At 39.8% G+C, this 13,718-nt stretch overlaps 1 protein-coding gene across 2 annotated transcripts in view; it reads left to right on the top strand.

Moving 5' to 3' along the window:
- The window catches only part of zfr (zinc finger RNA binding protein), a 45,884-nt gene that overhangs the window by 5,968 nt on the left and 26,198 nt on the right, over positions 1-13,718 (top strand). For both annotated transcript variants that reach the window (XR_003597689.1, XM_028034974.1), the window contains exons 5-11: positions 479-706; positions 1,963-2,198; positions 3,331-3,531; positions 3,636-3,936; positions 8,322-8,515; positions 8,614-8,733; positions 12,246-12,391. Coding sequence is in view for 1 of the 2 variants with exons in the window: in XM_028034974.1 (XP_027890775.1) it covers positions 479-706; positions 1,963-2,198; positions 3,331-3,531; positions 3,636-3,936; positions 8,322-8,515; positions 8,614-8,733; positions 12,246-12,391 (1,426 nt within the window). In the remaining variant the exon portion in view is untranslated. The remainder of the gene's footprint in view (positions 1-478; positions 707-1,962; positions 2,199-3,330; positions 3,532-3,635; positions 3,937-8,321; positions 8,516-8,613; positions 8,734-12,245; positions 12,392-13,718) is intronic.

Genomic DNA, 13,718 nt, shown 5'->3' with positions numbered 1-13,718 from the left:
TCCATCACTGTAATTGAATCCAAGTAAAGAGAAATCGCTTAAGTTAGAAATCACTTCAGTGCTTCACTATAGCATAGCTGGGACAGTTTCTTTCCAACCATTTTGTATATTGTGAGCATTTTTTTCAGTAATACTCAGCAATTTGCTCTTTCTTTCTAGAAGAGAAAGCAACAGTCTCTGGTTTTAGTTTTTTACTAGCTGTGTTTCCATTACAAAATGTGCGCAAATCTGTGTCTCTTTTCTGCCGATGCTGAAAAACACAATTTGGCAATTGTGGTTTTTCCATTAAATAAGACATGAAATTAAAATCACACATAAATAAGCTTTACTTGATAGGTCATTAATAATCACAACAGCGATGAATGTAAACAGTTACATGAAATATATTCATAATTCAGCTATGGGGCTAAAGATTAAAGCTGATCTGATAATCTTGACTTCAGGTATACATTAAACTTTTATTACTTTTTTTGTGTAGCTCCCAAAGCTGTATATAGTCAAGGTGTAACATCCTATACCCAGAGCCAACAGAATCGCCAGGTTACTGTCATCAAGCCAGCTGCTGCCAGTCCAGCTTCATCCACCTTCTCCATCTTCCCGGTGACCTCCACTGTTCAGCCAGTGGCAGCTGCAGCGGCTGCAGCCTCAGTTGTTCCTTCTTACTCCCAAAGCCCAACATACAGCACCAATGCTGTCACCTACTCTGGTAAATGATTGTCAGTTTGGATTTTATGCAATTTGTCTGGGTAAAGATGATTCTCTGACCTGGTTTTCCACAGCCATAAACCCCTAAGAAAGAGACGGTCAAAAGAATAAATTTACACTGTTATATGAACTGCACACAGACTTCTTTCATTGTGTCAAAGTGTCATTTTGTCAGTGTTGTCCTATGAAAAAAATATACTTAAATATTAAATATCTTCAGAAATGTGAGGGGTGTACTCACTTTTGTGATACACTGTATATTCAGGGCATTGGAACCTGTTAGTATAAAAAAATGCATATGTATTGGAAACAGTACTGTTTTCCAGTTTTCTTTCAGTAGTTGTTTCCAATTTCAGAATAATCAGAAAATGTAAATTCTTCCAGATACTAATTTAAATCAAAATCAGTGGAAACTGAGGTCTTCATCTCTCCCTACTTTAGCTCATAACTTTACACAGCATCCCCTCCACTGAGCATTCAAATATTGAAGTGCAGCTGGAAGTTTAAAAATTGCAAAGATTCTAGTGAACATCCAACAATAAAATCTGAAGCATGGTACTAACTGCTTCAGAGTTTGAGTAACATTACAACCCGGACAAAGCATCTAAAGCCGATAGCTCAAAACTATGAGTAAAGCTCCTGTATCAGCAGTGGTGAGGTAGTAAACATGCTAGATGGCATAAACCCACTTTATCGCAATTACATATTTTTCTGATATCATGCAGCCTTAGATGAGTCTGAGTAGTTTATGAAAGTAACACCACAACCGAATCTCATTTACAAACTTCAAACTATAAAATAAATACAACCAACTCTTCTTGTCACCTATTCCTGTTTCTGAATAGGTGCTGAGATGGCTAATTGGTTCTACCTCTAATTTTAATAATGATTATTAATTGTCACACTGTAATATTTTTTTATCTTTGTGAAAGATGTATATCCAAATTTACCTTCAACATTTTTCTTACTACTGCTTTTCTGAAATTTTACCATCTTGACAATGTTAAGAGGTAGTTTTGGTATTATAAAATGAATTTGACTTCATTGTATCAAAATAGGAACAAATTGGAATGAATGTAATTGAATTGGAGTCTGTATTCTAGAATCTGAATTGATTTTATGTTTTTCTGTAAATGACAGATGAAATGCTTAGATGTGACTTTTGAAGTGAATTTGTGTATTAAAAAAAGCATTGAATCCTACAGTAAATGAAAAGACTTCAAGATTTTTTATTTATTTATATATTTTTTTGACTAGGAACATCGTACTCGGGCTATGAAGCAGCTGTGTACTCAGCGGCCTCCAGCTACTACCAGCAGCAGCAGCAGCAGAAGCAGGCAGTTGCAGCAGTGGCAGCAACAGCTGCCTGGTCAGGAAACACTTTCCCTAAGAAACCCACATTCCAGAGTAAGCAGCTTCGACCCAAGCAGCCACCCAAGCCCACTCAGATACACTACTGTGATGTCTGCAAGATCAGCTGTGCTGGCCCACAGGTAAGCTCACTGAAAACAGACTGTATGGTCGCCACAACATAGAACATGAATAAGAAACTCACCTTAACTTTGCGGCACAGATTTATTTTTCTCTTACAAGCCTCCTTTTATTTTTTTTTGTGCTACTTACAATAATTGTCAACCTAGACTAGTTAGAGGAGTGGGCTTGTGTAGCTTAAACAGATTTTTTTTTCTTAATCAATTTTTTAATTTGTAGCAGTGTTAGTTCACTTGGGGTTCCCAAGAGCCCAAATAGAAGGCAGTTGGACTTTTAAAATTTTTTTAATGTGTTTCACCTCTGATCCAAAAGGCTTCTTCAGTTCTGAATATGATTGGAAGTAACAGGTGTAAGATCAGAATAATCACACAATAATGACAATGATATTAGTGACTTTGATAGTTAAAATCACTAATGGAGCAATTGGAAATGGGAGTGGATGTTGGAAAATTAAATATCATCAGGCAACATCTTCTGTTTAATGTCTGAAGCATATGTGAGACTGGTAAGACTGGTTGATGAAATACTGAAGGTCAATAGATTGAGTTGATGTTTGAGTGTAGAAGGCTTCTTCTATTTAGAACAAAATACTATTTTTTTTCCATATAGAGAGGTAAGCTCAGACCTATTCACACACCTTGCAAGTTTTTGTATTTGAGGCCTATTTCATGAGTTTATTTTTTAAGATAATTCTGTTGAAGTATGTTTGAATGTCTGACTTTTATTTGTTTATTTTCATAGAGGTTTCATTCATTATTACCTTTCCTTTGTCAGATTCAAGTTATTTCTGTGACCATTGTGGGTTTTTCTTTCATTAACCGAAGGGTACCTGTAATTTTGTCCACATGTAAATCCCGCAAGGCTGACATTTATTGATTTATTGATGCTCTGAAGGAACAAACTGTGAAGAAAGTAATAAAAGTAACATTTTTGATAATACTGTGAGTTTTATTAACATTAATTGAAATTTATTGACACATTGATAAATCAAATCTCTGGTCACAACTTAAAAGTTTTAACAATAAGTGCACACACCTAGTTAACAGTGTTGTCAATATGCTAATACTAAAAATAAACAAACAAAAGCAAAAAAAAAAAAACAATTCCCAGTCATTTTCTCCATCCCACCATTAGACTTATAAAGAGCATTTGGAAGGCCAGAAGCATAAGAAGAAAGAAGCAGCACTGAAAGTGTCGCAGGGCAGCAGCAGCAGCACTGCAGGAGGAGCGCTGGCCCGGAACGCTCAGAACCAGCTTCGCTGTGAACTTTGTGATGTTTCGTGCACTGGAGCTGATGCTTATGCCGCCCATATTCGAGGAGCCAAGCACCAGAAGGTTTGGATGTTGGGACATAAACCAACACTGTGTCTACTTGGAACTTGGAAAAGGTTTCACACAGACCTTCATTTCTCATTTCAAATGCTGAATTCTTCTTGCAGGTTGTGAAACTTCATACCAAACTTGGAAAGCCCATTCCTTCCACAGAGCCCAGTATGATCACTCAGACATCAGCCTCAGGTGCTTCTGCTACTGGCAAGACCTCCCTTAGCAGTTCCAGCACTTCCAGCTCTTTGTGTCTGTCTTCCAACTCTTCCTCCAGCTCTAGCGCCCCCTATCTGAAAGCTGTCAACATAGCCAGCAGCAGTGTGGTTATCAAGAATCCACTGGCCAGCAATCTCTCTGTTGCCAGTTCTGCAGCACCTGGCAAGAAAGTCAACACTCCGAAGATTAATTTTGTTGGTTGGTAAACTTTCTTCATTTTTCCTTTAATTATAAAATATTTACACTACAGGAGAACCAATTTCCTTTAAAATAGTGTTTCTCAACCTTTTTTGGGCCAACACCCCCATGTCCATTATCCCTTACCATCAAAAAATTTGTAGGCTTCTTTGCACTGAATATTATTTTATTAGTAGTATTACTATCACTATTGTTGATGCTTTGATTTTTATGGTTGTTTCTGTATTTATCATCAAAAATAATTTCCCAGAGAACAAGAAAACCATGTGAATAAGAAATATTTTTACAGGCATCTGCGAAAAATGCAATGAATGGACATTCAAGTTAAAATCAATAGGCCTAACAGCAGCCAATCAGAGTGGAAAAAAGTATTTTTGTTCTGTGCCATTTTCTGATGTTAGTTGTTAAATCTTTCACAAAATGACCAGATAAAAGATGTACAACACATACCAGTTAAACTTTAAACTATTTGCAAAAAACTGTGCTCTGCAACATTAAAACATGGACAGAACTGCAAACATATCAATCATAACTTCTCTTCAGTGTTTCTGTGAGTTTCTTGTTCTGCAGCTCTGTGCTGTGTTCAGGACAATGGGACATCAGAGTATCTTCCATAAAATTTCACCCACATGGCATTTACTGTGCAAACCAGAGCTTTCAGTGAAAAAGTAAAAGTTCCACATCCTTTTTTTTTTTTACCCCTCCAGGGGGTCTTTTTGTGGGCTCTAGTGTCCCTTATATGATAGTAGGCTGACAGGAAACGGGGAAGGAGAGGGGGGAAGACATGCGGCAAATGTCGTCGGGTCCGGGAGTCGAACCCGCGACGGCCTCGTCGAGGACTCAAGGCCTCCAAATACGGGTCGCTCTAACCGCTACGCCACCACGGCACGCTCGTTCCACATCTTTTTAATTCTATACAAATATGGGATAGAAATATGGATTATATCTTTATATAGACCTGACTATTGATTTATAGATTAATAGTTTCCTGGACAGAAATTACAAAGAACAAGGCTGGTTCTTAATTAAATCCTAATGAGTCAAATTGAAAGTGTCATGGAGTCACCAGCCTCATGACATTGACACTGTCATGAAAAATAATATTGAAGAAATACAGTACAGACCAAAAGTTTGGACACAACTTTTAATTCAATGAGTTTCCTTTAATTTCATGACTATTGACTTTGTAGATTCACACTGAAGGCATCAAAACTATGAATAACACATGTGGAAATATGCACTAAACAAAAAAGTGTAAAACAACTGAAAATAGCCCTTATATTCTAGTTTCTTCAAAGTAGCAACCTTTTGCTGTGATTACTGTTTTGCACACACTCTGCATTTTCTTGATGAGCTTCAAGAGGTAGTCACCTGAAATGGTTTTCACTTCATAGGTGTGTCCTGTCAGGTTAATAAGTGGGATTTCTTGCCTTATATATAGTCATGAAAATAAAGAAAACCCATTGAATTAGATGTGTCCAAACTTTTGGTCTGTACTGTAGATATATAATATAAAATCTAATTAAAAACAGAAATAAGTGATGAGGTCCTTACTGTTATTGTCTGTAAAATATATTTCTTAGTACTAGATGTGGTCTCAACAAACTCATAGCACTTCAACATTATTTTACCTTTTATCTGAAAATAGTCTCTGTTTGTTCTTGCTATACTGTCCTTTCTGTATTAATTATTGCTCGTAAGGTTTTGCCATACCAGTTTATTTTGCTGTATTTACTTTAGTTTCTTAGTTTCTTCTTCAATTTTGTTCTTCATTCATTTCCATGTAGTTTTCTTTGATTAGTATTATCCTCTCTTGGTTTATTGCTATGTCCTCTTTAGTTTCTTTCCTGTTGCTAGTTTTATTTTACAGTTTTTATTAACGCTCACCACCAGTAAATTTCATTCATTCACCGCCTTATCATCCTGTGTTTCAGATCATGTGTTTATTTGCCACTCATATTGGCTCTTCACTGTTTAGTGTTGGATTGTTTGTGTTTATGCCCTAATTCACATCTAGTTCGTTGCTCCATTCTACGTACTGGTTTTGATGTTTCAGAGTTTTGTGCAATGTGCGCATCATTTTTTTTTTTTTTTTTGTTTGTTTTTGGGGTTAAAACCCAAACAACTGAGTAGTCGGGGGGCGTATCGATGGAGAAAAGCAGACTGACGTAAGCATTTTAAAACAATGGAAAAAATCCCGGTATACAGATGATTAAAATTGAATAAAAGTGCTGTGGTACTAGCGTTTCATACCTCATCACTTTTAGCACCGATGTTAACTTTAGAAAATAAACGCTCTCTATTGTGGTATCACCCATGGAGGGAGTTCTTTATTTAAATTTGTTCATTTTTCTGAGTGATACACAGTGAGGGTATCGTGATTTTAGTTGCATAAAAGATATTCCGTTGTCTTTCCATGGAAGCGTGCAGCATCCAGACGTACAATAAAACACGTTTTAATATAAGTTGCTGCTTTGACATGATCACAGCACTGCCAAAACATATGTACAAAAGTCCTCAATAAAACATAAAATATTTGAAAATCAGACACCAGACAAGTGAATAACAGCAACGTCATTAGTCGGTGTAACGCTGAACTGATGTGGTGACGCTACCAGGAGCGCGGAGCTGCACCAAGAAGCTAACAGAAACACTGAAGAGAAGGAGAGCTACCATCGATACAGTTGCTGCCAAGCATGTTTTAATGGTACACAGTACCGTTTTAGCAAGTTGCTCAAAGTCTGAACTGGTATTGTTGTGCATATAAGGTGTAAAGTAAAGCAAACGCGCCTCAAAGGAATCCCAGTGCCCCCCTTTTGTAAAAATGTCCGCCACCGCCCCCTGCCGTCCTCTGAACGCCCCCCGGGCAGACGGTACTGCCCCCGTTGAGAAACGCTACTTTAAAACACTCGCCATTCCAATCAGTCTTTCATCTATACTATGCAGCTTGACTCCAAAATCCGACCGGAATGACTTTAGCTCTTCCAACACTTCAGCTATACTAGCCATATTAGCGTCCTCACCGCAAATTGGACTCGGTGTTGTTTTGGTGGCTGTCTTGCATCTTCTTGAAAAAATTTCACATTGTTTCACAGACGAAGCTTTAGACATATCAGTGTCATATTTTTTGAGCCTTACTTACAGCTTTTACAAAGGTTTTAAAAGGAAATTTCAAACACTGCCCTAGGAGTTATTCACTGTGCTGCCGTCCCGGATTTCGGTCACGTGACCCCCCCCAGAAGAGGGTTGGATATTTTGATAAATGAATTGTTGAAATAGGTTGGAGAATATCAAAGTATTTAAGACATGAAAAATGCAGCGAGAATTTTAAGATGCGAGAATGCATTCTTCTTAAGGCCCGGCATACTTCATGCAAAGTGCTGAAATTGGCTTTTATTGACGTAGTTGTGTGACGAAAACTGCTTCACTTTGTTCGCAGAGAGGCATCTTCTTCCTGAAGTCGACACCATGCCTGGGTCAAACTATTTCAACAGAGCTCTGTACATAGTGTTCTGTGATTGGTTAGAAGTTTGTTGCTGTGCTTTATGCAGAAGTGTGCTCAGACAGCAGTGTTTATTTATGTTCTATTAGTTCTATCTTCCACTATCCGGTTTTTGTATCTGCAGGAGAAATGAATTCCTTTGAGGAACTTTTATCTGACTTGTTGAGGAATTATGTACATTTGTTTGTTATTTACTAAATAACTCCTATAAAAATAAGACTGCTGAATGTTTAATAATTGCTGGACAGAAACTGTAACAATGTTGTTCAGAGAAGAGGCTGTCTGCAGAAAAGTGTGGCGCTTTCTCTGTGAACGTTTCATAACAGCAAAACAGAAGAAGCTGGGGGCTAGGGACCCCGGCGGTAGAGGTGTGACACATACAGAAGCGGGAGCGGTGTCACCCAAGTGGTCTGTGACGTTTTATGAAAGGTGTGTGCCAATATGAACGTACCACAGCCACATGACTGAGTGTCAACTGTTGGGCTTTGGATGGAGTATGCCGTAGTCTCTAAGAAGAACGCGCTTCATTGTCTTTCAAATAAAAGGAATGCAGTGAGAATGCATTCAATCAGTGAGAAGGCTTTCTTCATTCTCACTGATTAAAAAATAATAATGTACACTTGTCCTGCCTCCTAATTATCTGCAATAATGCAGAAAAGGTCTGACTGAGCTGGTTCAAAATGTCCTGCATCCCAATATGTGTATCTTTCATTGTTTCAGTAAATTCATCATTTATGGAGATTTCATTTCCAACAACAACTCGGTATAAACATAACTAATACAAGGAAGTGTAATTAAATACATTTTGAAAATATTTCTTATGTTTTCTCATTGGATTCAGTTTTGGATGTGCAGTTCATATTTGATGTTTTGTACATTTCAGCTGGAAGTAAATTACAGACGACAGGAAAGATGGAGGAGATGAGAGAAGAAATCAAAGGCGATACTTGTAAGCCGTCCGCACCCTCTTCTGCTTCCCCAGATGCTAAGGCTGATCTCTGTGATTCTCTGTCCACATCGGCACTTATTGCTTTGCAGAGTGACGTCCAGCCTGTTGGTCATGACTATGTGGAAGAAGTAGGTGTTTATAAAGAAATGCTTATGCATAACCAACCTACACTTGTGGTTTTTATGTGTGTTGGCTCAGAGTGGATTTTGTGAATGTTTTCCTGCAGGTCAGAAATGATGAAGGCAAAGTCATTCGTTTTCACTGCAAGCTGTGTGAATGTAGCTTCAACGATCCCAACGCAAAGGAAATGCACCTGAAGGGACGGAGGCATCGCCTCCAGTATAAGGTTGGTCGCTGGCTAACTTTGCTGCAGTGAAATTTTGCTTCAATCTCTGCAAATTCCTGGAGAATTTAAATTTGACTCAATGTATGAAGATGATTAAGGACTACAAAAGCATTGCCTATTGACCGATTAAAACTAGTTTGTTCACATCAAACAAATTACAAGAACAGTAACTTAAGTTATCGGAACAGCTGAGCCATTGTCAGATCACAGCAGGGTTTCCCCCAGAAAACTTAAGCCCCGTGGTCGGGGTGCCGAAGCTGGACGCACGGAACGCCAAGGTCGTCCATCGTGTTTTTGCATTAGAAGATGTGATGAAGTAGACAGGAAAAGTAAAAATATTACAGAGTATTTATATATTACTGGAACACATCACAAGTGAAATGCTATCTAAACCCATAACTAGTCTTAAAAACATCAATTCCAAAAATACAATTAAAATGAATATGAATTATTTGCACTGTTTAATCCAAATTAAGTCAGCTGCTCCATCAGGCCCCCCATGGTTTCAGGGTGCCAGGGCTAATATTTTAACACAGACCACAGATGCAAATGAAACATTTGTTTATTGAGATTATCAGTGCTGCTAAATTTGATGTAATTGTTTCAGCATACAAAAATTAAAATATTTACATTTAAATGTTAAATTTTAAGGAGCAGGCATGTTTACTTTGTATAAGCTCAAAGAACAATATTCATAGTTACATTGTTTTGTTACCATAGTTACAGTCTGATGCTATGAGTTTAATCTTTGAGTTTGAGCTCTGTTTGTTCATAAATACAAATTAGTAAACTGCAATTATAACTTGTTTCTTTTTAGGTTGGCCAATTAAACTACTCCCATTCTTCCAGATTTCACTAAATCCAACACAGGAGCTGTTAGAGGTACTGATGCCTCTAACAGCTCCTGTGGAATTCTGCTCAAGGCGTCCTATAGTCTTGGACCGGCCCTGCATGATGAGTTAAATCCACTGCACTGCAAACGGGGGATTTAATTTAATGCTGCTAATGTGGCTTTAGTAGCTCTTCCATTTTGTGTCTGTTGAGTTTTTAATAAACTACCTTGAGCAACTTAATTATTAGTTGCTCAAGGTTATGGGATGAGTTTTTCTGATCTACGCGCAGCTGCGCGCATGAACTCTTGCTGACTAAGTGGACAAAGCATTTGATACGGTTAAAGGCATTGTGTAACCGAAAAAAATAATACGGGGAAAAAAAACCAAAACTATAAAACCAGCGGGAAGGCTCGAAAGCTCCTCACCGGGCTGAACCTGCGTGATGAGGTTAGGGCTGGTTTGTTAACCACTAACGCTCCGGCCAAACGGGAACATACATGAACTTTACAGTGAAAACAGAGCCACACACTGGGCAGCGTGTTGAGATGCAAGCTCCCCACATAATTCTTTCACAAAGATAAATCATTCTCACCGCTCCCTCAACGCACACCTCTGAAAGCGCGACTACAAGTTATTCCTGCGGTTCACGTAGAGCTAAGCAACCAGAGCTAACACAGTGGGGTTTAAACTCCTACCTTGATTTCTCGAAAGAGACATAATTCCACACAGGGGGTTGACTTAAATATCCATACAGGTCAGCCTGTGTCCAGTTTGAGTGAAAGGAGGAGCGTGCAATCCGCACTGAGGTAAATTTCAAAGATCCAGCAGCGGCAGCTTGCGAAGCAACGCGCAGAGGCAACATGCAAAAGGCACCAGCTGTGTGATCGATCTGCTCTCTGGCTTTATATGCATAAACTATAAACTTATTCATAAACTATCTTTTAGGAATAAATTTGCAATGCCAGTGAAACGCTCTGAGCAATTAAATCTGAATTTAATTTGAAAGAAAATACACTGCTCAAAAAAATAAAGGGAACACTTAAACAACACAATATAACTCCAAGTAAATCAAACTTCTGTGAAATCAAACTGTCCACTTAGGAAGCAACACTGATTGACAATCAATTTCACCTGCTGTTGTGCAAATGCAATAGACAACAGGTGGAAATTATTGGCAATTAGCAAGACACACTCAATAAAGGAGTGGTTCTGCAGTTGGGACCACCTATGCTGTCTGGCTCATGTTTTGGTCAGTTTTGAATGTTGGTGGTGCTTTCACACTCGTGGTAGCATGAGACGGACTCCACAACCCACACAAGTGGCTCAGGTAGTGCAGCTCATCCAGGATGGCACATCAATGCGAGCTGTGGCAAGAAGGTTTGCTGTGTCTGTCAGCGTAGTGTCCAGAGGCTGGAGGCGCTACCAGGAGACAGGCCAGTACACCAGGAGACGTGGAGGAGGCCGTAGGAGGGCAACAACCCAGCAGCAGGACCGCTACCTCCGCCTTTGTGCAAGAAGGAACAGGAGGAGCACTGCCAGAGCCCTGCAAAATGACCTCCAGCAGGCCACAAATGTGCATGTGTCTGCACAAACGGTTAGAAACCGACTCCATGAGGATGGGGGTTGTGCTCACAGCCCAACACCGTGCAGGACGCTTGGCATTTGCCAGAGAACACCAGCATTGGCAAATTCGCCACTGGCGCCTTGTGCTCTTCACAGATGAAAGCAGGTTCACACTGAGCACATGTGACAGACGTGACAGAGTCTGGAGACGCCGTGGAGAGCGGTCTGCTGCCTGCAACATCCTTCAGCATGACCGGTTTGGCAGTGGGTCAGTAATGGTGTGGGGTGGCATTTCTTTGGAGGGCCGCACAGCCCTCCATGTGCTCGCCAGAGGTAGCCTGACTGCCATTAGGTACCGAGATGAGATCCTCAGACCCCTTGTGAGACCATATGCTGGTGCGGTTGGCCCTGGGTTCCTCCTAATGCAGGACAATGCTAGACCTCATGTGGCTGGAGTGTGTCAGCAGTTCCTGCAAGATGAAGGCATTGAAGCTATGGACTGGCCAGCCCGTTCCCCAGACCTGAATCCGATTGAGCACATCTGGGACATCATGTCTCGTTCCATCCACCAACGTCACGTTGCACCACAGACTGTCCAGGAGTTGGCGGATGCTTTAGTCCAGGTCTGGGAGGAGATCCCTCAGGAGACCATCCGCCACCTCATCAGGAGCATGCCCAGGCGTTGTAGGGAGGTCATACACAATACTGAGCCTCATTTTGACTTGTTTTAAGGACATTACATTAAAGTTGGATCAGTGTGTAGTGTTATTTCACTTTAATTTTGTGTGTGGCTCCAAATCCAGGCCTCCATTGGTTAATAAATTTGATTTCCATTGATGATTTTTGTGTGATTTTGTTGTCAGCACATTCAACTTTGTACAGAACAAAGTATTCAATGAGAATATTTCTTTCATTCAGAACTAGGATGTGTTATTTGAGTGTTCCCTTTATTTTTTTGAGCAGTGTATATTTTTTTATTATTATAAATTTTTCTAAAAACAAAAACAAGCAACACTTGGCCTGGCGGGGGGCTAGTAAAGCATGGCGAGCTGCCAGGCTTATAATACACTGCACAACATTAAGTTTTGTTTTGTCTTTTTAATTTTTCTTTTGTAGAAGAAGGTAAATCCTGATCTGCAGGTAGAGGTCAAGCCCAGCATTCGAGCCCGAAAGATTCAGGAAGAAAAGATGAGAAAACAGATGCAGAAAGAAGAGTACTGGAGAAGAAGAGAAGAGGAGGAGCGCTGGAGGATGGAAATGAGGTACGGATTTGTTCTGCAATGGTTGTGAAACTTACTACATGTACACCATTGCGCTTCACTTACGTCTGAGCAATATAGCCTAAAATCAATGTCATGTAAACGACATCTTTAGCAGTTCACCTCAGTGATGATGAATGGATGATAACACAAACCTTGAGTTGACAGAGTAACAAAATTGACAGCCCCACGACAGCTGATCCATATCGACTGTCGTGATATGGATTGTTTATCGTATACATCAGTAAACTGTGAAAGCTGTAAATAGTGCATTCCACTTCTCACTGGTTTGGGCAGCACCATGAGACGAGTGCTATGACACGAGAGTCTCCAGGCTGTTCCTATACCATAATGATGGTGCCAAATACACCGCAGTGTGATCCGATAAGTCCATATCTCCTATTGCTGGGTTGCAGATGACATAGTACCGACTTCACGCAATGCAGATGGGGGTCAGAAAGTAAATGCAGCCCGTTTACTTCTGCTGCTCCATCTTCAAAATGCCTAAAGTCTGTGTCATGTACGGATGTTCCAACCATTCTAGTAGAAAGATAAACTTTATTTTCGTGTTCTGAAGGTAGTTGGTTACAAGGGAGTTGATTTTAAAGAAAGGACTTACCAAAAAAAGACAAGAAAAGAGTTTGCAGTGAACACTTTCTAACAGGTAAGGTTCATATCGTTTAAATTGTATTTTCAAGCACTCATATGTAAGGTAAGATATATTATTTTTACGCCCTGGCTTGGTCGAACCATGTTTTTAATGGGGTTTCTGCACCAGTGCACAAAGCAGCGTGCACCAATCATACCTCGTGATTGGAGCACACTGTTGGCCACCTCACACACTGTAGCGGTTTGATTTCTGGAGTATACGACGGCACAGATCGCACGCCTCACTTTTTATTCAAAATGGACACAGGCTGACCTATATGGGCATTTATATCAACCCCCTGTGAGGAATTATGTTTGGAGAATTCTTCATTAAGGTATAAGTCAAGTTCAAAAGCCACAGCGTTGCTCTGGTTAGCTCAATGTGAAGCACATTTATAACCTGTAGTTGTGCTTTTAGCAGTGTGCTTTGAGCATGCAGTGAATGATTTATCTTTGTTAACAAAGAACTATGTGCGGCGTGTGCAGGTACATCCCACACACGCGTGGCCATGTGTCTGTGCTGATAAAGTTTATGTATGTGTTCCTGGTTGACCGGATTGTTAGTGCACCAGTGGCTCAACCTGTGGAGGAAATATCGTGCTCACCAGTAGTCATTGGCATCACTCACAGCAGAACACAAGTTTTATTTCTCTATATACATATTGTAAGAATTAGAGTTTTT

The sequence above is a fragment of the Xiphophorus couchianus genome, chromosome 12 (genome assembly GCF_001444195.1).
Source record: "Xiphophorus couchianus chromosome 12, X_couchianus-1.0, whole genome shotgun sequence".
In the NCBI taxonomy this organism is placed as follows: Eukaryota; Metazoa; Chordata; class Actinopteri; order Cyprinodontiformes; family Poeciliidae; genus Xiphophorus; species Xiphophorus couchianus.
The sequence above is the reverse complement of the archived record's forward strand: the minus strand, read 5'-3'. Positions and strand labels throughout refer to the sequence as shown.